We start from the raw sequence: 26780 nt of genomic DNA, 5'->3' as shown, positions 1-26780 counted from the left end.
GATGATCGTCCCGTATCAATAACCCGTGCCTGCCTTCTCCCCATATCCCTTGACTCCACTAGCCCCTAGAGCTCTATCTAAATCTCTCTTAAATCCATCCAGTGGTTTGGTCTCCACTGCCCTCTGTGGCAGGGAATTCCATTCCATGACCGGTGTACAAGGACACCCAGGTCTCGCTGTACCTCCCCTTACCTAACCTAATTATATGTAACATGTAAAGTAAAACGGCGGATATTCGACTAGCCAAAGCAAATCCCAGGTCCCATTCCGCTGATAAATAGAGGGTACGTATTTGTGTCTGTCACTGCTATAATTTCTCCCATTCCACTAACGTCACGGAAATGATTCCATTAGGGTGTCTTCTTGTCAATTAATAAAAGACATGCAATTCGTGTTACGATTTTTATTAATATCCAAACCAACCGGATAACACATGAAGTGAAATATTAATAGTGTCATAAAGTAAACGCACATACATATAACGAAGTAAATGAATACAGCAGCATCAAACCATGCAATTGCAACGCTAAGCGGCTGCATGGACATCATGTCATGAGAACAACTATATTATTTGAGAAGGATATGACGACTTGAGCATAAATTGAAGGTTTATTTATGTTGTAGCTAAACAGATAATCGTACATGTTAACTAACATTTTATATGATGTGCTCCCAGCCTCCACTCAGGAATTCATCAAACATCTTTAGTTTAGGTGGCTTCCATAGACGTGATGGTGACATTTTGCTTCCATTGTTTGATCATATTCCCGCTGCGGCTAAATTTCCATAAAGTAACGAGGCGGATTTGATGGCGGTTTGTTCAGTTCTACTTCGAAATTAGGTCAAATTTTACCCATGTGTGGTTGATGATTCGCATGATCGAATGCCGTGTTTCGTCATTTGAGGAAAGTTAATGTAGAAGGTCCATCCGAAGTAGAGGTAATTTTCCGAATTTAACTGATTTAAATTGCTTTCAAGGAATTCAAAAATAATTTAAGATGCACAGAACCTTTCTAGTTCTACCCTATAGATACACGCTATCAAAATCTCTGGTATGGAATGGCATTGATGAACATGTGGAGGAATACTGAAAATACAATGGACACGTGATGAGGCATTATCGCAGAGAGAAATGCAGTGTGCATTTCAAAAACGTTGATCCCTTTCCAGAGTAGATGAGAGTTCGTGAACTCAATCTCCCACTCCACACTCTTCACATTCCCAGCCCGCCTCTTCATTCGGGAAACAGTGAGTAATTTCGAAGAAATATTTTCCCATTTTTGTCTTCCTTTACAAACCAGTGTTTTGTGTTATCATGTTCTCATGCATAATAAATAAAATGGGAACAATTCGGCGATACCGCTATAAAGCCGCGTTGGGAGCACTTCGCACGTGCTTATCATTTCCAAGGCAAACACATCTCTATTCAGCCGAACAATATGTGTAATGCACGTTTCACAAATATCCAGATTTTTACGGTCACATTCTGGTTCAAAAAAGAAAGTACAAGATGATGAAACTTTAATGCTATAGCCAGCCTAAAATTAAATTGTTATTTCACGCTCTCTAGCTGGAAGATTCGGGGTTTTTTTTTCATTAACAATAATCGACTTCTTATTTTAGGCATCTAACCTTTCTCTGACAACAACTGCATTGTTTCATTGACCAGCGACAATTCACGACACAGAGCATGTTTCTTCGTAAAGCTTAATTTTCTAAAACATGGTTCTGTGTATCGTTCAAAAACACTTGGAAAAAGATGAATTGCTTGTTGTAATAATGGAACGCGCTACTTATACTGTAATGGCAAAATGTATATAATAAAAGAGTGTTACGAGCGTATTTAAGATGAAGCAAATAAATCCAGTTGAAGTAAACAGACTGTGTTGTCTTGAGCTCCGATACTGCTGTAGCGTAAAGGACAATAGGATTACAGGCGACCTGCAATTAAAAATAAGTAACATTAGGAAGCAGGTAATGGCTAATTTTGATGTAAATTTTTTGAAAATAAAATCCTTTGAAACGACTTGGCAGAACATGACAATGTGAAATTGGAGCATTTGTGTTGTATTTCAGCATTTGGTTTCCTTCTCCCTTGAACCGAATCTTACTGAACCAGCCTACAGATTAGACTGTTCATCCATTGTGTTACTCTGGCTACTCTTGACCGACCCGGGATGCAGTCTGTGGGAAGAAACTGCAGATGCTGGTTTACTCCGAATATACATAATGCTAGAGTAACTAACTCAACGGGATATGCAGCATCTCTGCGCAGAAGGAATGACTGAGAATTTCTGGTCGAGACCCTTCTTCAGAATTATGTCAGGGGGGAGGGAGATACATAGATAAGAAAGTGTGCTGTGTGAAAAGGGGGCATTGTTAGCTGGAATAAGGTAACAACAAAACAAACAGGGATATAGACAATAGGTAATAGACAATAGACGATATAAAATAGGTGCAGGTGTAGGCCATTCCGCCCTTCGAGCTAGCACCGCCATTCAATGTGATCATGGCGGATCCTGCCTTCCCATTATCCACTGATTCCGATATCTTTAAGAGCCCTATCTAGCTCTTGAAAGTATCCAGTGAACCGGCCTCCACGGAGGCAGTGAATTCCACATACTCACTACTCTCTGTGTGTAGAAGTATTCCTCGCCTCCGTTCTAAATGGCTTACCCCTTATTCTTAAACTGTGCCCTCCTGGTTCTGGACTACCCTCCCTGGCCTTATCCCCCATAGCCCTTGACTCCACTAGCCCCTAGAGCTCTACCTAACTTTATCTTAAATCCATCCAGTGACATGGCCTCCACTGCCCTCTGTGGTTGGGATTTCCATAAATTCAGAACTCTCTGGGTGAAAACGTTTTTTCTCACTTCAGTCTTAAATTACCTTCCTTTATTCTAAGACCGCGTGGCCCTTGGTTCTGGACTCACCCAACATTGGGGACATTTTTCCTGCCTCTAGCTTGTCAGTCATTTTATAATTTTAGATGTTTCTATAAGATCACCCCTCATCCTTCTAAACTCCAGTGAATACAAGCCTAGTATTTTCAATCTTTCCTCACATGACAGTCCCGCCATCCCTGGGATCAATCTCAATTTAGCCGATTGAAGAAAGTTCCAGGGTCTGCAAAGGGATAGGTGGGAAGTCGGAACCGAATTCCATCTGAAAAGGAGACCGTTCAATTGCCTACTAACAGCTGAAAAGAAATGTCCTGCATCTGGAGGTATGCGTTTCAGAACTTCTGTATCTCGTGGTTGATGGTAGAGCTGGGAAGAGGGATTGAGCAAGGTTAAAATGAGACATGATTATGCTGTTGGCCTTGCCGAAGCAGCGTGGTGTAGAGATGGAGTGAATGGAAGGGAGGCTGGTGGGCTGTGAGATGGCCTGGGCTACGTCCACAACTCTGCAATTCATTGCGTTCTTGCATGGAACATTTGTGAAGCAATAGCTGGTAAAAAATATATCATATAACCATATAAAATAAAACAATTTACCTGCATTCGATTTTTCTCGGTCCTCTGTTGTGGCAAAGACATGGGAGTTTTAAACGTCAATGAGAAATAGATGCTCTTCGAGAAATAACTTGAATAATATTTTTTTAATTCTTAACAATACTACAGTTTGCCCAAACTATTAATTCAACATGTTTCTGATGTGATTATTAACCTTTAATTTAAGATGCTAACCTCCAAGTGCAAACCAGTCCTTGCAGTTCGGTAAATTTATCGGGTGAATAAATACTTTTAAAGTTCATTTTTTGTATTATCTGTTTACCTCTGTGTACTTGTAACATACGTACAAACGGGGTAATGCTGTTTTTAGATTTGCACAGCTATTGCTAGAGTCCTCCGCGATAGTTAAATCCAATGATTCGCTGCCTTATGTCTTAAGACATTTCTTCTAACCTCAGTCAAAGATGCAAACCCGAATTGACCAGGGAGTTACAGAGGGAGCGGTCTCTGCGGAATGCGAAATGGGTAGATGTGGCCAGTGGTGGGTTCCCCTTGGAGGTGGCGAAAATGGTGGGGTGGAAGGTGAGGACAAGGGGGAGTCTGTCCTTTTTACGAGTGGTGGAATGGGTAGTGAGAGCGAACTACGGGGTATAGAGGAGACCCTGGTGAGAGCCTCGTCTATAGTCGAAGAGGCGAAACCCCCTTTCCCTAAAGAATGAGGATATCTCCGATGCCTTGGTTTGGAACATCTCATCCTGGGTGCACATGCGGAGTAGACGGAGGAATTGGGAGTAGGGGATAGAGTCCTTACAGGAGGCAGAGTGGGAAGAAGTGTAGTCCAGGTTGCCATGGAAGTCAGTGGGTTTGTAGTAGATGTCGGTCAGTAGTCTGTAACCTGCGAAGGAGATGGTGACGTCTAGAAAGGGTAAGCAGATGTCGGAAATGGTCCTGGTGAATTTCAGTGCCGGATGTACGTTAGTGGTGAAATGGATGAAGTCAGTGAGTTCTGCAATTGGTGCATAATTACATAACTACACACGGCATTGAATGATTTGTGCACGAGACCCAGTTCATATTCAATTTCCAAATTACCCAATCTCTCACCCATTATAACATACTTCGGCGTGTTTACCAATACTAAAATCTTCACACTTTATGTCTAAATTATGTTCCAAGTTGTTTCCCTGTCGTCGCGTTACATTATTTTTACAATGTCAATATATATATATATAGCAAAATGGAAAATTAAGCACGTAACTATAACAAAAATGAAATAAATTAATCACCTTAATGAATACGCAGCCAAAATCGAGACTCGTTTCCAGTTACCTTATCCGTGTTGGTTTCTGTTTCACATGAGCGTTTTCGTGTGAAATATATGGGAGGGTTAGCTCATGGTGAATTTCAATACAACGCCAGAACGTAAACTTATCATTAAATACCAGATGCCATGACTTACTAATAATATTTCGTAGCCTTTCAAGTTCTGTAACACAAAGGCACATTTCAAAGTTAGAAATTGCTGAGTACCTCGAAAGTTATTTCACCAGGGACATTAGTTACTTCCTGCATTTTCTTGTTTAGGTGTAACCCCAGTATCAACCTCGGCCTAATGTGACTCAATCGTCTCAAAGAACACGTATTACATAGAAACATAGACAATAGGTGCAGGAGAAAGCCATTCGGCCCTTCGAGCCTGCACCGCCACTCAATATGATCATGGCTGATCATTCAACGCAGTATCCTGTACCTGCCTTCTCTCCATATCCCCTGACCCCTTTAGCCGCAAGGGCCACGTCTAACGCCCTCTTAAATATAGCCAATGAACTGGCCTCAACTACCTTCTGTGGCGGAGAATTCCAGAGATTCACCACACTCTGTGTGAATTTTCTTTTCTCACCTCGGTCCTAAAAGATTTCCCCCTTATCCTTAAACTGTGATGCCTTGTTCTGGACTTCCCCAACATCGGTAACAATCTTCCTGCATCTAGCCTGTCCAACCCTGTTAAGAATTGTGTAAGTTTCTATAAGAAACGTCCTATTGCGTGCAACAGGGAGATACATACAAATGTACTCCTGCCTGATTATTTTTGTCCATCAATCCAATTTAGATCTTACTTGACTACTATTCACGCTTGATTGTTGCACAGTAATCGTCGTATTTTGGCTATTACCCTCACGATTAAACAAGTCGTGTCGTTTCAACTTCAGCTTGCAAATATGTTAATTTGAAATAGCGGCGTGGAATAGTTTTGTTGTGAAACGTAAGTGTTAATCAGTGTTTTACGGAAACTGTATTTGCGCGGAGAACTTAAATTTTTAATATTCATCATGTACTCACGCTATCCGGGACATTATGATCAATGATATACTGTTTTACTGTCACTGTTTATCATAATTATTTTGTAACGGCAATATCTAAAGGGACGCAGAGAAATCAGGAAATGCATTACCTTCATCCTTTTGCTTAACCAATGACTCTGAAAATCAAAATAAAATATTAGATTCCATACCTTACGTGCATATTAGTCATATACTGTTATTAAATTGATGACATATTGAATGGTTTAACGTTCCATTGTGCTTCACACGAATAATCACAGGACATAGTTGACGCTAAGCCTGCTTGAAAGTAGTCCTGGTTAATTTCATGCAGAATAACCTTCCGTGCCATCCCATGAATTGCAACGCCTTCTGATTATATGGAATGCATGCCTTTGAATAATAACGTCAATACTCATGGTATCGTATTAAGGAATTTAAGAAATACTTTAAAAAAAACTCAAGTCGTCACCTGCTAGTATGCACCAACGGGATGGGCAAAGGGAATCTAAAGCGACCAGATCTTTAAAAATCCAGTGACCTGGAGAAGTTGCCAATATGATCGACGTGCGTACGTGCGAGTGTTGGAGTGGACGTGTGTGTGTGTTGCAAACGCAGGACATGCTTTATTTCGTTTACAGTTTTGCGTAATTAATGAAAATCCACGTGTATTAAAAAAAATAAAGTAGGTGTCGCTGCTTACCGACGTCCTTGCGAATGATTTCCAATTTGTCTAATTCTGAAAGTAGAAAGTAAACATCTTTTCAGCTTTCCATATTTTTTAGACACGTAAAGTTGTCTCACGTAGCCACACACAGCACCCAAGACAAACATATTTTCTAATTATCTCTATTCGTACAACGTTGCACGGAGTTCCCACTTGCCAACGTTATAAAGCTTGTTAGAGCATCACCCAGGTACCTTTAATAGATTTGTCAGCATTTTTTCGCAGAGCATTACAAGGCCAAATTTGCCCTATGTCCCAGTATGTATCCCGATAAACGGGGAAACAACGAGAAGCAATGTCAATAATTTACTTAAAAAACGCCCACCATGGGTGCGCGCATGCACGCAAAATTCACTTCTGTGAATTTCCATTACCCAAGAAATAGCCCTCGACGATAGTGAACAAAATATATAGAATCAAGCGCCCTTCACAAAAAGGAACGAAATTATGTCACTGAATTTGTTGGGGGAAAACTCGATTCTCAGATCGTAAATATTACGCGGATGCACTAACCTGATTTCGATTCTTTTAAACGCAATTCTGAAAAATTTAAAGTGGCATGGCATAAAAACCCAAAGCAAAAAAAAACAAAACTGAAAATAGCACGAAGTTTAGCTAAATCACTGCTTCTAAGGAACACCCTGCAGATTTTTATATTGATATAAACGACAATGTTGAGAAGTATAACCTTAGGAAATATATTTATTCTTGATTATGAGATTCCAAGATCTCTTACGGTAGCTTGCAAGTAAAATCTATATTATTAAAACTAAGATCTTGACCACTTTCTGACTTCCTGTTTCGTGATTTCTGAACGAATGCCGCCACTTACGGCCGAAAGTTGTGGCCACCTCGCTTTGAGTCTCCCTCCGCCGGATTGGGCTGGAGGATTTTCCCAACGATGATAAATCAGAGAGTTATTAATGTTTTTAAAAATGTCGCCATTCTCTCTGCTGCCCCCGCTGGCGGTTGAGGGCAGGGACTCTAAAACCCGGAAGTGTCGTCCCTCACTCAGTCACTGCGAGATGGATGAAGCGAGAGAATTACGGCTATCTGAGCTGCGAATAACACTGAACGCACGTCTACTCGTCTGTGAGTCTCCCCGAGATGTGGTTGTAGAGTGTTTGCAAAAAATGTTTGTCTTGGATTTTAAAAATATGTTTTCAGAAAATGTATTGATTGTAAAGAGTTTGGCAAATTGTCTTGGCTTTTAAAATGTTTTCAGAAAATGTATTGGTTGTAAAGTGTTTGACAATTGTTTTGGCTTTTAAAATGGTTGCAACAGTTTTTGGATGGATAAAGCGTGAAAAAACATTTTATTAGATCAGGACTGCGTTTAATTGCAAAATGGCGCTCATTCCATGACTTCCGCTTAGTTGCAAGATTGCGCCGATGACGTCATTTCCGGTTAGCGGCAAGATGGCGCTGAGTCCGTCATTTCCGGTTCATGGAAAGATGGCGCTGAGTGCGTCATTTCCAGTTCATGGTGCTGACTGCAGAAGGCATAGTGAATGCGACATTGAATAATTCAAAGGTACACAAAAATGCTGGAGAAACTCAGCCGGTGCAGCAGCATCTATGGAGCGAAGGAAATAGGCGACGTTTCGGGCCGAAACTCTTCTTCAGACTGATGGGGGTGGGGGGGGGGGGGGGGGGGGGGGGGAGAAGGAAATAAAAAGGGAGGAGGAGGAGCCCGAGGGCGGGGAGATGGGAGGATATAGCTCGAGGGTTAAGGAAGGGGAGGAGAATAATTATTGATATAATATCTTGAATAATTCAAGAGAGCTTACTGCTCTGTCTACGGCGAGTGTGTTTGTTGGACGTTATGTAAAACACGTTTTTTACTTCAGCAGCAGCAGCCTCTACAGGGTGCTTGAAACGCTTGAATCATTCGGTTTACATACTATATGCTTACCTCGTTCTGATGTTACTTGACATTTTAGTATTGGTTGTGTGTGAGTGAGTGAGTGTGTGTGAGTGTCTGTGTGTGTGTGTGTGTGCGTCTGAGTCCGTGTGTGTGAGTGAGTCTGTGTCTGTGTGCATGTGTGAGTCTGTGTGCGTGTGTGAGTCGGTGTGTGTGTGTGTGTGTGAGACTGCGTGTGTGAGTCTGTGTGTGTGGTGGTGTGTGTCTGTGTCTGTGTGTGTGTCTGTGTCTGTGTCTGTGTGTGTGTGTGAGTGAGTGTGAGTGTGTGTGAGTGATTCTGTGTGTGAGTGTGTGAGTCTCTTTCTCTCTCTCTCTGTGCCTGTGTGTGTGTGTCTGAGAGTCTCTGTGTGTGTATAGGGGGGTTGCACGTAACGTCAACGGGCCAGAGGGCACGGAGCCGCTCAATCCATCTGGAGGACATCGAAGCTTCCGGTATATGTTGTTAATACACGAAACGCGTACATTCCTACCTGTTAAAAACCGCCAAAATGGTGAATTTTTGGGCTGTAAATAATTGTGAAAAGTAAGTTTTCTAACAGTATTCTATTGTTGTATATTTTGGCAAATTATAAAATATCCTGACAGCTTAAACACCCACTCCCTTTCAATAGAATGTTGTCAATTTTCTGAGGTTGATTATGTCCAATTAACAGCTGACAATTATGCCATTCCTTGGCTTGCATCTGCGTATATTTTTATTTAAAGCGCAGGTATTGTTTGCGATTTTTAAAATAATACATTTTGCTCTAGAGACGTTTTCTTTCTTATGTAAAAATCCATGGGCGATTTAAATATTTTACAGTCAGATTTATCACTTCTGAAACCTTTTAGTTGCCATTGGAATCAAGAAAAAGACAAATAATGCCTTACTGTTGACCAAATGCAGTGAGCAAATGCGATAATTCCCAATATTTTCAATATCGATATCTGCACGGCCAATGTTCGGCAAGGACTTATGGTCGGGGTTCGATGTTGTTGTCCCTTCAGCTCTCTCTTCTATCTACCGTCATTTCTGCTCATTTTTCGAATTCTGAAGTAGGATCAATGTCTCGCACGCTTATCCCGATTGCCCTAATTAGTTACAGCGCAAAAACTGACCATTTCGGCGGGATTTAATGGGCCCGCTACGCTGGAAATAATGGTAAGTGCTTACCTGCAGTTCATCGCGTGTACTTCAGTTGGCGTAGCGTAGCAACAGTGTGTGTGTGAGTCTGTGTGTGTGTGTGTGTGTGTGTGTGTGTGTGTGTGTGTGTGTGTCAGTGAGTGAATCCAGACGCCATGAGTAGGTCGCTCACCGCCCCACCCCACTGACATCCCACACCTCAAGACGCTGCTCCCCCACCTGGCTATATAGGATGCTCCCCCTCCTGAGGCTGCCCCCATCCCCCGCTGCAGGACGACCCCCTCCCTCATCAGCCCACGAGAGCCCCTGCCTGAAGCCGTCAACCGCTTCGGCTGCAGGACATTTTCCAACCCCCGACAGCCCCCGCCTCAAAACAAATGTTTAGCACATATTCTTCAGTGAGTCCAGAGGATTCAGAATTACAACAAAACAATGGAATTCTTTAATTTGCCACAACCAAGAATGGATGGATGCACGTTGATGGTGACAATCCAGAATTGCTGCAGGAATTGCAATACGCTAGAACTGAACAACAGCAATTTGTTGAGGAGAATGGGCCTGTGCTGAATGCTGAGCAGAGAGCTGCGTATGCACTCAATTTAACAGAAGGTGAATACATTCCCCTTCAGCAGACTCAATTCCCCATTCAATCAAGTTTTGCTATGTCGATCCATAAAGCACAAGCACAAACAATGCATAAAGTGTCGATCTACCTCGACACACCTGTATTTCAGCATAGAAAACTATATGTCTCGTAGCCGAGGAAAAATGAAGGGAAATGTCAAAGTTTTTCTGAAGGATGGAACATCGACCAAGCATGTTGTCATTAAAAGCGTGTTTCGTTGAATACTTGTTTCGATGACTTCTGAGATAAATTCGCAGAATTTCTTTGTTTAAATTTGACCGCTCAATCTCTCTATATTTAAATTGTCTTTTTTTTAATCAACAGCAAAGAGGCATAAAGGCGCAGTGAGCAGCAACAAGAGACACGACAAAAAGAACGTAGAATTCTCATCTTTAACATTTAAATTGTTCTCATATATTAAGAGTCATTCACATTTTAAACTTTAATAAATCCTTTTCCCACTTTTCATGCCCGCGTGTTCTTCTTCACAATGGGAATCTAATGGGCAGGAATGGATGCTCTGTGGGAGGGCAACTAAGGGTGTATGAGGGGAGGTTGTGGGGAGATGGACTTAATGCGTGGGGGAGGGGTGGCAAGGAGCAGATGAGGGGGTGGAGGGGTAACTCAGTGAACTGCCAGCGTACCAGGCACGAGTGGCTTTACTGCCAGCCCACGAGCCGTGTGTATGTGACATGCCAGCCCACCAGCTGTCAGTGACTGAATTCGCAGCCCACCAGCTGTCAGTGACTGCATTCGCAGCCCACCAGCCGTGAGTGACTGCACTGCCAGCCCACGAGCCCTGAGTAAGTGAACTGGCAGCCCACCAGCTGTAAGTGATCGAAGTGACAGTCCACCAGCCGTCAGTAACTGAACTGCCAGCCCACCAGCCGTGAGTGACTGCACTGCCAGCCCACCAGCTGTGAGTAAGTGACCTGTCAGCCCACTAGCCGTAAGTGACTGAACAGCCAGCCCAATATTCCATTCAGTCCACCCTCTCCCCATCTCTCTCACAGAGCCTGTCACCTGTTTTGGGCAGACATTCTGGCAGTTTCTCAGCAGCTTGCCAGCCAGGTCTGACTGAACTGCAAGTCCAATAATCCATTCAGCCCACAATGTCCATACTAGCCCTCTGTAAACCAGTCCCTTCGGCCCACAACACCCATATTAGCGCAACAGAAAGCCCCCCCCCCCCCCCCCCCCCTCACTGGCCAGCAATATTGGAATTGGTGGAGAGGTGCAATATTGCGCTGGGTCCCACTTAGTCTAGTAAAGTTATAAAAGTCAATATGTTGGAAGTGTCCCTTGGGCAACCAAGGGACGCGTTACATTGTGCTTTGTTGTGACTGCGAGACATCAGCTTGACTGTCATACTAATCCATTTTTACTCCTTGTAGAGAGCGGAAACGGGAAGAAACGAATGGAAAGATACAAAATGCTGCAGTAACTCAGTGGGACACGATACGTTTGGATTCGGCATCGATTATCAAACTCAGGTCAGCGTAGCAGACTACAGCGACACCGCCATTGTTGGCGGGTTTAATGACAATGCTGGAATTGTTGCTTTGTCATCCTGCCCGTCTCTCCGGGCGGCTTTCATATCGCGACCTTCAAATAGCTTTGAAACCACCAGTAACAACATAAGTGAAATACTCGTTTAACCTTGGTGGTACGTAGACATGCGAACGCCAATTAGTAGATCTGGTGGTTTATAAAAATATGAACTCTGCAAAGTTTCATAACCTGGGGCCTCCTCTCTCCCTCCACTTATGTTGACGGGCACTTTCAAATGTTTTCTTTTCCGTATAACTGATTATCTTTACTCACCATCGTTTCTCAGATGTTCTGCAATTTCTAAAGATAATTAAGCCAGAATTACTGTCGAACCATGAATATTGAAAACAATGAACATGCAGAAAATTGCTACTATACTTAAATCGTGACGAATCTTTTCGCCACTCAGAATCTTTCGTACCTGCATCATTCCTCTTCAATTTCTGAGCTATAAACACAGAATAGATTTAACACAAATAGTAAACGCATTGTCATAATTTGCTGACTCTAACTTGCTTTATCCTTTTAATGACAAACCCATCGAAAACCAAAAGCGGCAGTTGCTTTACGTATATAACCCTGGTAGATATACAGCAGCATTGAGTGGAAAGCTAGACGCCTTGCGGGGTGAATCCTTTCCAGAACTATAATTATTAATTGACAACATATGGACTGTTTTTGTAGCATGTATTTTGCCACCGATTTGTTTTCGATAGGCAGTTATCGAAGGCAGTCTATTCGCAGATGGTTAAGGGGGGACTTGATAGAGGTCTTTAAAATGATGAGAGGGATAGACAGAGTTGACGTGGATAAGCTTTTCCCACTGAGAGTAGGGAAGATTTAAACAAGATGACATGACTTGAGAATTAAGGGACAGATGTTTAGGGGTAACATGAGGGTGAAGTTCTATACTCAGTGAGTGGTAGCTGTGTGGAATGAGCTTCCAGCGGAGGTGGTGGAGGCAGGTTCGATTTTATCATTTAAAAATAAATTGGATAGTTATATGTACGGGAAAGGAATGGAGGGTTATGGTCAGAGTGCAGGTAGATGGGACTATGGGAAAAAAGTGTTCGGCACGGACAAGAAGGGCCGAGATGGCCTGTTTCCGTGCTGTAATTGTTATATGGTTATATGGTTATTCTCACCTGTTTTCTCTAGCTCCTCTTTTATGTGCTCCAATTCTGAAAGAAAGAATAAACTCTGTTGAAGAACCGTTTATTTTGCAATTTTGTATTTAATGTTCCGGTTATGTAATGCATTATAAAATTAATAGAAATAAAGTAATTAAATAAATAACTGTAACAACTAAGAGCAAGGAGTAGGTTCCTTCAATATACGAGAAATACATTTCCCAAACAAAGCCGTCGAGTAGTAGGATCATGGAGTGGGTGATACAGTGTGGAAAAATGTCCTTCGGCCCGCCCACATCGTCCAAAAATGTTCCAGCTACTCATGTCCCACTTACCTGCTCTTGGTCCATAACCCTGCAAGCTTGTCCTATCCATGTACTTGTCCAACTGTTTCTTAAAAGTGGGACAGTCCTAGCCTCAACTATCTCCTTTGGCACCTTGTTCCATATACCCACCACCTTCTGTGTGAAAAACTTACCTTTCCGATTCCAGTTAAATATTTTCCGCTTCATCGTGTGCCTATATCCTCTGGTCCTCTGTGTGGGCTGCGATCACCTGAAGGATTGGACGGGTTGGACGGGTGAGGGGGTCGGGGGGGTCGGGGGGTAGTTTCCCCTTCATCTATGATCAAAGTGATCTGCTGCTCAAAATTTTACACTGAGGGAGGTATAAACATGCAAAGCATCTCTTCATTTGACAAGGCTAACTGCCCTAGAGATTCGTCATAATAGCGACTCGGATACTGCGTGTATTATGGAGATGGTCACTTGACTTGTTAATTCACCTATAATGTTTAACATTGTTTATTGATGTTGTAACTACCCTTAACTAAACCGTTCCGAATTATTGCAAAGCTGCCTGACGAGATTTCATAGAAGTTCATCAAATTATGCGAATCTTTAAAGAAGAGGTTGATGGGATGGCGGACTGAATGTAATTGTAGTGGTAGCAAGTGATACGTGACACGTGGACATGCATATAATGGAGATATGTTAAACATGTGCACACAGATTCAAGATTCAAGATTCAAGATTCAAGATTCAATTTATTTGTCATTTGGACATCTTGAGGTCCAAACGAAATGACGTTTCTGCAGCCATACATTACAAACAAATAGACCCAAGACACAACATAATTTTCACCCCCCCCCCCCCCCCCCCCCCCCCCAACATCCAACACATCGCTGTGATGGAATTGGCCCCCCCCCCCTCTCCTTTCCACTCCCCCCCCCCCCCCCCCCCCCCCTCACGATGTCAGAGTCAAAGTCAAAGCCCCCGGCTGGCGATGGCGATTGTCTCGCGGCCATTAAAGCCACGCCGGGTGATGCGAGGTCGCAGACCGGGTCTTGGTGTTAGAGCCCCCGGCGTGCGCTCGCAGAGTCCCGCGGCCATTCCAAGCCGACGTCGACGTTGCGGGAGCCCTGAAAAGCGGTCTCCCTCCAGGGACCCGCGGGCTCCCGGTGCCGCTGTCCACCAGACCCGCAGTTGCAGCCTCCGAATCTCCGGAGGTCGGGCCGCAGCAGCGCTCCACCACCGCTCCACCCGCTCCGGACTCGGCCAGCTCCGCGACGGTGAGGTGAGTCGTCGGCACCAGAGCCCCCGGTCTTCCTGTTGGAGGCCGCTCCTCGTTGCAGCCCCAACGACAACGGAGACCCGACAAAGAAAAAGTCGGGTCTCCAATGCAGGGAGAGATTAAAGGTTACCCCCTCCCTCCCACCCCACCCCCCCCCCCCCCCCCCCCCCCCCCACACACACACACAACAAAAAAAAACAACAAAACGACATAAAAACATAGACAAAAAATAATAAAAACGCAGACGGGCTGCAGAGGCCGCTGCTGACGAGAATCGCGCCGCCTCACCAGTTGTGTTTGGTTTACTTTAGCAACGAAATCGCGCGGGTGTTAAACGGTCGATATTGGCTTAACGCAATCAAATAAATGTCTTAAGATCAAGTGCCGCTGTGATGTTGCCATCTACACTGCGTTCTTCAAGACATGACAATGAGCGTGTTCATAGAATGGATATCCATTAATTCGAGGGAAACCATTATATTTAGTGGAATTTCGGAAACCGTATCTTCGTTGATGAAAAAAACAACTGAGAAATTATCAAGCAGCCGGTATAGTTGTTGTTCAAGACGTAGACCACCATGTACAACCCAGACAGTTATCATATGTGTTATACATGTCCATATTATGACATGTTCATGCCAGGTAGAGCATTTCACTGTATTTGGACATAGTGTTATTAATTTTCCCTCGCTAAAGCCTGAAATCGTGGATATAATACCGAATTATATTGTAACGTTCCCGTGGGATATAGGAGTCACAAGAAAGGGAGCATCAAATTAATGTCGACTTGATCTTCAATGCAAAAGAAAAACGCATTACTTCCATTGGGATAGCAGTGTGCTTCTCGGTTAGTAGCAGCCAATTCGATCTTGCAAACAAATAACACGACCAGCAGCAGAGAGGTAAAGTACGGGAGACTGCTTACCTTTAATTTTCACATTCAAAGATGTTTCTGCAATGAAAAATATATGAAAGAGAGAGTATTACACGAAGATACCATTTACTTCAGAAAATGATGATTGGCTGACACGGAAATCGCTTTGCTGAGTTGAAAACATCAGGTTTTATAATATGGGTAGAAAGGCCCAACCAAATAAACGAAGTTTGGTCTCCTAATCTGAGGAAAGACATTCTTGCCATAGGGGAAGTACAGAGAATGTTCACCAGACTGATTCCTGGGATGGCAGCACTTTTATATGAAGAAAGACTGGATAGATTCGGCTTGTACACGCTAGAATTTAGAAGATTGGGGGGGGTCTGATAGAGACTTACAAAATTCTTAAGGGGATGGACAGGCTAGATGCAGGAAGATTATTCCCGATTTTGAGGAAATCCGGAACATGGGGTCATAGTTTAAGGATAAGGGGAAATCTTTCAAGACCGAGACAGAGGCCAATCTCTCGAATTCTCTGTCACAGAAGGTAGTTGAGGCCAGTTCATTGGCTATATTTAAGAGGGAGTTAGATGTGGCCCTTGTGTTTAAAGGTATCGGGGGGTGTTGAGAGAAGGCAGGTACAGGATAATGAGTTGGATGATCATATTGAATGGCGGCCGAATGGCCCACTCCTGCATCTATTTTCTATGTTTCTATGTTTCCAAGTGGACCTTCGGAATTAATATGCACTATGTTATGGAATCGGACTATGAAATATTAACGAGCACCAAACATAACATATTTAATAGATTTAGAAGTAGGCACTTCGTTCTGGGTTGTCTGTGTAGATCTTTAATAACATTCAGAAAAAATGGAACAAGCTCTCATGGAAAGGACCACAACCTGCGTAAGGTTAATTTTCAATTTTTCAATTGTGTTTTCGTCCGGTACAGATCTTCCAGTTTGGTGTCGAAATGTCAAGTACTCCGAGCATCCGGCCCATTTATCATTTTCCGAAGAATAATAAGCCATAAACAACATTAAAAATCAGCACCAGGATCTTGGAAAGAAGCGGTGTTTTTTTCTCGTATACCACTTGTGCTTAATAAATGCAAGCTTTATTGTATCAGCAAGCTATTCATTAGCTAATAACGCCAGCATTGGGATGAAACACATGTAAACGACATTCTGGTTATATCCATGAAAGCATACGTACGTTTCTCCTCTAGATCATCCTTGAGTTTCTTTATTTCTTTAAAAAAAAAAGGAGGCACATTATTACATTTAAAACATCAGAGCCCGGAAACAGAGAGACACACAAACACCAGTTGAGCGTTGTTTACAGCGAATCAGCAAAGTTCTAGGATGGCGAGGTTTGTGTTAGATACAATGCCAAGCGCTGCAGTGCAGTGTACATCTAACCATACTCATCAAATTGACTTGATATGTCCACCTGCGTTAAAGCCATTGGCGAATAACCACAGTTAAAATATAAACGTCCTGCTGTTCCCCAATTGGTGATGTGATCGGTAATTCATGTTTATTTATCTGTTACAGATTACTGAGAAGATCAAATCTCATTCCAATTAACAAGAGTCCTTTTCCATCGGTTTATCTAAGCGAAACAAATCACTAATATATCGATTTTGAAGTGTAAGACGAGATAAATGCATGAATGGACGGCATGGAAAATAAATTGATGGTTAAGCCATACTTTTTTGGGAAATGAATTGCCTTTTAATGACCGAAGATAATCCCCACCTTAAAATACAGTAACTCACCGACAATTTGAGAAACATTTGGCAACATCATTTGAACTCAGAAATATCTGAATTCTACAAAATGGTATTAGATTATGATAAAAAGATGAATCACTTCAGTAACGAAATATCTAGTTTTACGCTTGGTGATAGCCTGAAAATGAATCTTGGAAATTAATTTATTCATTGCATCCCATAAATACACCATCGCGTTTCTTCCTACTAAGTATTAGTATTAATTCCAGTTAGTATTAAAGGATCCCTGGTATTAGCCTCAAATCTTCTATGTAAGGCCGATTCCAAATTAAGTATTTCGATGGACTATGGGAGTTATCTATGAATGCGCTTCGTTTTGATAGTTTGACAGATATGAGATATTAAAGCTGGTAATAGCTTTTAGGTCCAAGTGCAGGATTGGGTCTGTCGCCTAGGTTTGTGCCATGTTGCTATTTTATTCCGGTACCGCTCATTCTGCGCAGGCTGTTCCGGAAACTAATCGTCCCGTACATGAACCGAACTATTTTCTTTATTAGTCCTTGAGAATTTTGGCATAGCATACATTAGATACTAATTTCTGGCGCTCACATGAAATACGCAAAACACGTTCGTGTCAGAATCTCATTTTATATGTGCCTTTATATGATGTAAGCAATTGTTTCCAACGGCGAATTGATCTGATTATTGTCGCTGATGCGACTCAATAGTTGGAGGGACATAAACGGTTCGGCGGTAGCATCAAACTGATCATACCAGGCCAATCGCGGAATGCTTGCTATTCCTTTCTACCACCTGCTTCTTAGACAGATTACCGACGATAAGTAGGTCGGTGCCATTAACGTCAATCGAACGCGACATATATGTCGAATAGCCGTTTAATGCATTTGTAGAATATGCACTTCCTTACATTTGCGAAGAACGTGCAGTTGTATGATTGAGTTCCTCCCACGAGGCATTGATACTTCGTTAGCAGATTGTATTTTTCAGAAAAACGATGTACCTTTTCATTTAGTAGAATGGCCGATATGTGATGCATGCCGTAATGACATTGCAGTTCTTGCCATAGAGGGAGTACAGATAAGGTTCACCAGACTGATTCGTGGGATGTCAGGACTTTCATATGAAGAAAGACTGGATAGACTCGGCTTGTACTCACTAGAATTTAGAAGATTGAGGGGGGATCTTATAGAAACTTACAAAATTCTTAAGGGGTTGGACAGGCTAGATGCAGGATGATTGTTCCCGATGTCGGGGAAGTCCAAAACAAGGGGTCACAGTTTAAGGATAAGGGGGAAGTCTTTTAGGACCGAGATGAAAAAAAAAATTTTTTTTTCACCCAGAGAGTGGTGAATCTGTGGAATTCTCTGCCACAGAAGGTAGTTGAGGCCAATTCATTGGCTATATTTAAGAGAGAGTTAGATGTGGCCCTTGTGGCTAAAGGGATCAGGGAGTATGGAGAGAAGGCAGGTACAGGATACTGAGTTGGATGATCAGCCATGATCATATTGAATGGCGGTGCAGGCTCGAATGGCCGAATGGCATGCTCTTGCACCTATTTTCCATGTTTCTATGTTTAGTTGAATGGCCGATATGTGATGCATGCAGTAATAAGGGACTAATGTAGAAATATGATTGCATGTCAAATGAACAGACAAGATATATTAAATGGATATTGTTTTTTAAAATCGTATGGTTTTTATTTATAGTATATATTTTTTATCAATCGTGCAAAAACATATCGATGCATTGAACAACATAAGGAAAGTGACCTATCTCCAGTTGTTCATCTCAGAAGTCTCTTTTGCTTATTCTCTCCACTCATTGTTTAAAGTACTCATCGACGGACGGTTTAAATAATTTCTGTGGTTATGATAAAATTCAAGATTCAAGATTCAAGATAGATTTAATTGTCACGTGTGCCCGATGGCACAGTGAAATGAAATTCCATGCAGCCATACAATAAAAATCAACAGGACACAACGCACTATAGGGTTTGACATAAAACATCCCCACACAGCAGAATCAAAGTTCCCCACTGTGTGGGAAGGCACCAAAGTCAGTCTTCTTCCTCCACTATTCCCCGTGGTCAGGGCCTCCCCGTGCCCTCCGCAGTTGCCGCTACGGGCGGCCCGATGTTCAGGACCGCACGCCGGGGTGTTAAAAGTCCGACGTCTGGGGCTGCGGGACGTCCTCAGCGGCGTGGACACAGAGTCGCCCCCCCTCCTACCGGAGTCTGCGGCTCCCAAAGTCCGCAGGCCGCGCCGGGAGGATACTGCCGCTGTAGACCCTCTGCAAGGCGCCCCAGGACTCCACGATGCCGTTCAGCGCCGCCCGCGTTGGAAGCTCTCCGCACCAGAGCTCCACGATGTTGGAGCAGCGGCCCAACGCTCCGGAGCTCCAACGGTGACCCAGGTCGGCATCGCCCGCTCCGCGGTGAATCCAGCGCTGCGCCGCCGCTGTAGCAGCCCTGGTCCGGTTCCCGGTCCCCGGCAGGAAAGGCCGCTCCGATCCAGCTGGTAGGCCGCGAGATGGGGGGCGAGGACGCGACTCGGAGAAATAGTCGCGTCCCCGCCAGGAAGAGACTGGGAGACGGTTTCCCCCTTACCCTGCCCCACTCCCCCACATAGAGAAGTTAAAGTTTCCCCCAACACAACACTTTGGACCGACTAAAAATAATAAAAAAGACAGAAATAACAGACAGAGGCTGCTGCCAGTGCAGCGCCCCTAGAGGTTTGTAAGAACCAGGAAAACATATTAAAGTTGCAAAAGTAACCCCTGCGTCAAGCACGCAATGAACTGCCTCGGTGTTCCTGTGCTTTCACTTTAAACGCCTGTAGTATACTATAGTTTTTGGTTTTGAAGTTAGACAAGAAACAGGGACACAATTGAATGCAATGTTTTCTAATTTAAGGAATAGGTCATTGTGTCCACGACATCGAATTTCGGAACATACTATTTATTACAAAAAATGTATTTAATGACATCCATTCCTCGGTATCTGATTTGAGCATGCTGACTATTCAGATTGATTCAGTTAGACAAGTATACTTTTCATCTATCCAGAAAAACGCTACACCAACGCCGTGGAATATAATATGATAGGAAAACCTAAGTGACATTTATTGACCTCAACATGCATTCAGAAGCATGCTTCAAAACTTATGACGTCGTAATGCGACCATCCGAGCCATGATCTGTTACTGAAATTGTACCCCATGTTCGGGGACATTCAAGTCATGGCTAATATGATAATATGGTTCTGTTGGCAAACCAATAAATAAAGCTTCTGTACTCACCCAGCCCACACGCTTCTACAAAAAAACATATTCACAAAGTAACTGACCATTGCCAGTGACCTGTCAGCTATTCTTAAGATTTTAAGATAGAAAGAACATTTCAAACTTAAGCTATACCAAAAATATTTCAATGGTAAATCGTCTAAAATGTTTAGAAAGGGAAATCGGATATATTTCGAAAATTCTTAGACATAATAGATCGGAGCTTAGAAATAATAACTGCGTACGACAAACATCGAACATACAAGCCTGGCCACCGATATTCTCACACACGTCGCGGTTCAGAAATTGTGACAGATTATTCCTCAGAAAACCACTGATCCATCCCCATAGCTGCCTCCTGTCACCAAGTTAATTTTGGATCAAGCTTGCTTAAGCATATCGCATCCACCCTGCGTTATATTTGTAGGTTCGAATGCAGGACAACGGATCTGCTTTTCCATTCATGTCTATGCTGCCAAGAACAACTGTTGTACTAATAAATACAATTTCTGGGACATTGAGGTGCGCATCGCGGAAGCACCCCATTCGGCCCTACGAGTCCGTACCGATCGCGTTCGCTTTCAAAGTGATCCCCACACTGTCAACTCGTTAATTGGACTAGATGAGGCGCACTGCACAAATGACAAGGAGGCTTCAACTTCATCATATTCAGACGCACGTCCTCAACAACTAGTTGCGCTTTTTGGATGTATATGAGTCTTCCGAAAGTATTGACATTCCATACAAAACCATATACCTACCTTTGCCGTGCGTGGATTCTTTGATTATTTTCAGTTCTAAAGAGTAATTATGAGAACGTCGTTTCATTAAAATGAAATGTGCTAACTTATCATCACCAGCTGAAATTTTACTTCAGTCAAATTATGATTAACGACTTAACTTGATGACCGTTTACAAGCATTGTTTAAAAAGTAATATTCAGACATTACAGAGAAAGGTTGAACAAGTTAGGGCTTTATTCTTTGGATCGCAGAAGGTTAAGGGGGGGACTTGATAGAGGTTTTTAAATGATGAAAGATGAAAGTGTACGTGGAAAATCTCACTGAGAATAGGGATTCAAACAGCTGAAATTTTACTTCAATTAAGGGACAAATTTATGATTAGCGAGGGGGAACTTGACTCAGAGTGGTAGCCGTGTTACTTCCAGTGAAGCATTGGAGGCAGGTTTTTTAAAATAATAATATTCATGGATGGGAAGGGATTTATGAAGCGCGGTATAGGGACTAAGGAAATTATGTGTTCACGGACTAGTAGGGGCCGAGATGGCCTGTTTCAGTGCTGTAATTGTTATATGGTCATATGGTTATATTAAGGAAACGGTAGTTATTTACAAAGTAGGGGCCTATATCATTAATATTTAAATAATTACATTGTGTTTATTTTGGAGGCTAACGTTCATTTTCGAAAGTCAGGAAGTATAACATTATCATGGTGGAAACATACTTACCTTCTTCTTTTGCTGCCAGCGCCGTCTCTGGAATTGAAAATTATCATCTTAATATGTGAGCATTACAAACGTAGGAAACTGTTGAGCTACTCAACGAGTATACGGTATCTGATGTTTCCAACACTACATCCTTCAATGCCAGCACAATTGTGAGTTACACGCCCTGCCAAATAGTCCTTAATTCGGCACCGGTTGTGATGTCAAACTTTCCGTAAAGTTATAAAGCTACGAAGATCACTGATTGTTTTTAATTAGAAGAAAACACAGTTTTATTGATTGGTTTGATTAGGGAGCTTTCATCCCCCGCTTCAGTACTGAATTTAGCTCATAGTCGACTATTGTTCTTGCAGGAAAATATGTTTTTGTTGAAATTTTCTATCAATAGCAATCTTTGCAAATTTTCCAACTCGTTAACATCCTTCAAAAATGAATATATTCGAATTAGCTTACCTCCAGATTTACAACACATTGTTGAAACGGATTTACCAAGTTATAGCGTAAAGTTCAAATATCGCTGCAAGAATACGAGGCAGCATCAACGAATAGCTATCTTTCATTTTTGCCAGTGCTGTTAAATCATTTGTAGGATTTGGCTACAAATGTGTAGAACGGAATAGCACACCATAACTTCGCACTGATGTCCCAATTGATAACATGGGTACCTTGACTAATTCTCATTCTCATAGTCTGCTGAAACTATAACCCTTGCCTGTTCGTTTTCTTGTACGATACGATAAAACTTTATTCATCCCCGGAGGGATATTGGTCTGCCAACAGTCACAACACACAACAAGGTATGCGAAAATTTGAAATTAAAAGTGAAAAAAGAAGAAAAGGACAAGCTGTTGGCTACCGGCTGTGTGCACAGCGCCTTAAGGGACGAACGAATGTCGGAAAGATTTCGGAGGACGTTTCCAGGATTCTGGGGTCTGAGTTACAGTGAGTAGTTAGCCCAGCTGGGTGGGTATCCCATGGAGCGCCGGAGACTGAGCGGCGATCTGTTGGAGGGGCATAACAGCTTGCAGTGCACGTTAGATCGAATGTACACGGGTTTATCATAGAATAGGAAAACCTAGAATTAAAGTGCATGCCTTAAACTCAGATGAAAAAAGATAAAATAGGAATCTGAGCGGAAACATTATCACAGATACGGTGGTGGGTATTTGGAACAAGCTACCATATTAAGCAGTGTCGGCAGGTGCAACAAGTTTTAAATTACTTGAAAACGGTACATGGATATGAAATATTTGCAAAGATATTATAGACATTTCGACTCCACAATCAATGTCTATGCTAACTTGGTTCAGTTACTCACCAACTTCGCTCAATTTTTTCTTTAGTTCCTCCACACCTGTGTGCAAAGGTAAACAAATACGTTTAAAGATTCCTCTGACCGATTGTTATATAGGGCATGAGGCAAATGGTAAATAATGATCCGACTGCAACCATATATTCCAGGAGCATCATCATTGTTAAGCACACCATACAAAACTATATTGGCATGCTTGTACCACCATCTATGTTTCGTGATATGCGATAATATTGCACATCCTTGCAATTTCATATTTTCATTTAAAGTTCGGGAAAAAAACACTTTATCGGGAAAGAAAACCTACAATGAATGCGTTAGTCCAAATGACTGCAGCATTGAAAGATGGGGCCATCCATCTCCCCAGCATTCGAGCCGCCACAATGTCCTCTGCCGCAGACATGAACATTTACTTCACGACGTCGTTCGTTTCCAGTTCCATAGAGTCAAGTAGTCCACAAATGAAACCGGGGAAATAAGCTCATAAAGGATAGGGGTAGAATTAGGCCATTCGGCCAACGTCTATACCGCCATGTAATCATGACTGATCAACCTCTCCCTCCTTACCCCATTCTCCTGCCTTCTCACCATAAACACTGATGCGTGTTCACCAATACGTAATCAATAAATAATCTCTCTATCCCTGCGTTTAAAGGATCCACTGACTTGGCATCCATAGCCTTCTGTGGCAACGAATTCCACAGATTCACTACCCTCTGACTAAAGACATTTCTCTTTATTGATCTCTAGTCGTAGACTCTCCCACCAGTGGAAACGTCCTCATACAGTTTTGTAAATGATGTTTGGAAAGCGTGTTTTTTCATCGAGATTGAATACCCCATTCTGCGGTCTCGATGCCGTTTCTTGGAATCGAAGATGGTTACTGACACTCTTTTGTGCCATCCATAAACCGATAGTGACCTAGTGACACATTTCACATAGTAGGCTCTTTGAGTAATAAAGTTGCCATCCCAGTGGACAGCAACAGAACATATGGCTTGATTTGCAGTATTCGGTGTTGCTCGATATACGTAATACACAAAACCAGTTTGTGATTCTAAAATAGTTTCTCTAACATTAATGCTCACCGCCATCTTTACGAAGTTCTTCGTTCTCTGTCCAAGGGAAGAACAATGAAAAAATATATTCACGGAAGTAACGAATCTTTATAATATTTCATGAGTGAGATGCGAACTATTCTTCGCTATTTTCACGTGCAATTATTTGAGTCACATACAACGGAGATCATATTAAGTTCAGTTTCACACGGGTGGCCATTCCTCTTTGTGTCTGCTTATTTCAGCCTCAAGTATAAGATAGCATAGCATTCATTATTGGTAGAACGTGTGTTCGCCTATTTCATGCAGAGTATGAAAGTAGCGAAACTAAAAATGTATCTATCTAACAACAGCATCGTAACACCGTGCAAATTCTTGATCACCCTCTACGAGACCTTAAAATTGCAAAAATAAATATTGGTGTAGCGGAAGAGTTGCGGCCTTACAGCACAAGACGAACGGATTCAATCCTGACTACGGGTTCTGTCTGTACGATATTTGTAGGTGAACCCCGTGACCGCGTGGGCTTTCTCCGGATGCTCTGGTTTCCTCGCACATTCCAAAGACGTACATTATTGTAGGTTAATCGGCTTGCGTATAATGTGCCCAATGTGTAGGATAGAACTAGTGTATGAGTGATCGTTGGTCGTCCCGAAGGCCGAATGGTCTGATTTCACGCTATTTCTAAAAATAAAACTAAATAAACATAATAACGTCACTGCTAAAAGTAAATTACGAGTAGCTTGCTTACAATGTTAAAACTACAATCTGGGTCAATTGTCATCAATTCTAGACATTTTTTTTGTCATTGTTAATTGAATACCGGGACTCAATTAATCAAAAATAATGGAACAGCGGATTTCAAGTGCTGCACTTTCCGGCGAGCGATGGTAACGAAAAATATGTTTACCAATACGGAAATAACTGGTCAAATGTTGCCATTGACAGCAAATGATTGCAAAAATATACATACTCATGAAAGCCTTGTTAACAATTTAGTGCGTTGTATTGTTTATTTCATCATGTGTTCAAAACGTCTTCTGACTTTGCCTATCGGCAATTCCATATTTCACCCAGGTTTTCTCAAGCGTGATTGCTGTCCTTGCTTAGAAGAATTTAGAAGATTGAGGGGGGATCTTATAGAAACATACAAAATTCTTAAGGGGTTGGACAGGCAAGATGCGGACAAGCTTTTCCCTTTGAGAATAGGGAAGATTCAAACAAGAGGACATGACTTCAGAATTAAGGGACATAAGTTTAGGGGTAATATGAGGGGTTCTTTACTCATAGAGTGGTAGCGGTGTGGAATGAGCTTCCAGTGGAAGTGGTGGAGGCAGCTTCATTGGTATCATTTAAAAATAAATTGGATAGGCATATGGATGAGAAGGGAATGGAGGGTTATGGTATGAGTGCGGGCAAGTGAGACTGAGGGGAAAACATTGTTCGGTACGGACTTGTAGGGCCGAGATGGCCTGTTTCCGTGCTGTAATTGTTATATGGTTATATGGTTATATGCAGGAAGATTGTTCCCGATGTTGGGGAAGTCCAGAACAAGGGGTCACAGTTTAAGGATAAGGGGGGCCGAGATGAGAAAAACATTTTTCACACACATGAGTGGTGAATCTGTGGAATTCTCTGCCACAGAAGGTAGTTGAGGCTAGTTCATTGGCTATATTTAAGAGGGGGTTAGATGTGGCCCCTGTGGCTAAAGGTATCAGGGGGATGGAGAGAAGGCATGTACAGGATACTGAGTTGGATGATCAGCCATGATAATATTGAATGGTGGTGCAGGCTCGAAGGGCCGAATGGCCTACTCCTGCACCTATTTTCTATGTTTCTATGTTTCTATCCGCATTTATTCTCCCGTCATATTTCATGTGATAGCTGAATTAAGCCATCGTCTATTCCGCCATTCAATCATGTCTGATCTATCTCTCACTCCTAATCCCAATCCCCTGCCTTCTCCACATCCCTGACACCAATTCTAATCAAGAAGGTATCTCTGCCTTTAAATTATCCATTGACCTGGCCTCCACAGCCTTCTGTGTCAAATAATTCCACAGATTCACCACGTTCTGACCAAGGAAATGCTTTCTCATCTCCTTCCTAAAAGAACGTTTATATATTTTTATATAAATATATATTTTTATATATATGTATATATTGTATCTTTAGTAAGTCCTCGCATAATAATGTAAAACGCAATACTGCAAAATGCTTTTGTTTTATGTACTTAATTTATGATAGGGAGCAATCTCCGTCGTCCATTTAAAACAAATATTGAATACACTGAACACAAATTAAAAAAAAACGTAAATAATCTTTGACATTACCTTTATCTCTTGCACGTAGCAGTTTTTCTTAAAATTGGATAAAGCGAGACAATACATTTGTTAAAAAAAACATAAACTGTCATGCGAATGGCAGATAACTTCCAACCATGCCAAAGCCCCATAAAGAGACTAACTGAGGTTCAATGGGGCACTGTAATTGTTTTTAACGGGAGATACAGACATAGTTCAGTTGGCCTAAATGCACGTGAATAGACCAGCGGATAGCTTTTGGATAATCTAAATATCAGGACAGAGCTGACGTTGCTTTCACCTCC

At 42.3% G+C, this 26780-nt stretch overlaps 1 protein-coding gene across 1 annotated transcript in view; it reads right to left on the bottom strand.

Annotated features, from left to right (window-relative positions):
• Positions 1 to 309: 309 nt before the first annotated feature.
• LOC129714819 (CAP-Gly domain-containing linker protein 1-like) overlaps positions 310 to 26780 on the bottom strand; it is a 32520-nt gene continuing 6049 nt past the window's right edge. Inside the window, exons 6-22 of the mRNA XM_055664661.1 lie at positions 26506 to 26532; positions 24203 to 24229; positions 23121 to 23156; positions 21806 to 21832; positions 21099 to 21134; positions 20356 to 20370; positions 16519 to 16554; positions 15354 to 15380; positions 12872 to 12907; positions 12148 to 12174; positions 12000 to 12026; positions 7017 to 7043; positions 6480 to 6515; positions 5908 to 5934; positions 4915 to 4941; positions 3498 to 3521; positions 310 to 1941 (exon numbers count right to left, since the gene is read on the bottom strand). Of these exons, the coding sequence (XP_055520636.1) occupies positions 1931 to 1941; positions 3498 to 3521; positions 4915 to 4941; positions 5908 to 5934; positions 6480 to 6515; positions 7017 to 7043; positions 12000 to 12026; positions 12148 to 12174; positions 12872 to 12907; positions 15354 to 15380; positions 16519 to 16554; positions 20356 to 20370; positions 21099 to 21134; positions 21806 to 21832; positions 23121 to 23156; positions 24203 to 24229; positions 26506 to 26532 (473 nt within the window). The 3' untranslated portion in view covers positions 310 to 1930. The remainder of the gene's footprint in view (positions 1942 to 3497; positions 3522 to 4914; positions 4942 to 5907; positions 5935 to 6479; positions 6516 to 7016; positions 7044 to 11999; positions 12027 to 12147; positions 12175 to 12871; positions 12908 to 15353; positions 15381 to 16518; positions 16555 to 20355; positions 20371 to 21098; positions 21135 to 21805; positions 21833 to 23120; positions 23157 to 24202; positions 24230 to 26505; positions 26533 to 26780) is intronic.

Source organism: Leucoraja erinacea, chromosome 42 (assembly GCF_028641065.1).
Source record: "Leucoraja erinacea ecotype New England chromosome 42, Leri_hhj_1, whole genome shotgun sequence".
NCBI classification, from domain to species: domain Eukaryota; kingdom Metazoa; phylum Chordata; class Chondrichthyes; order Rajiformes; family Rajidae; genus Leucoraja; species Leucoraja erinaceus.
The sequence above is the reverse complement of the archived record's forward strand: the minus strand, read 5'-3'. Positions and strand labels throughout refer to the sequence as shown.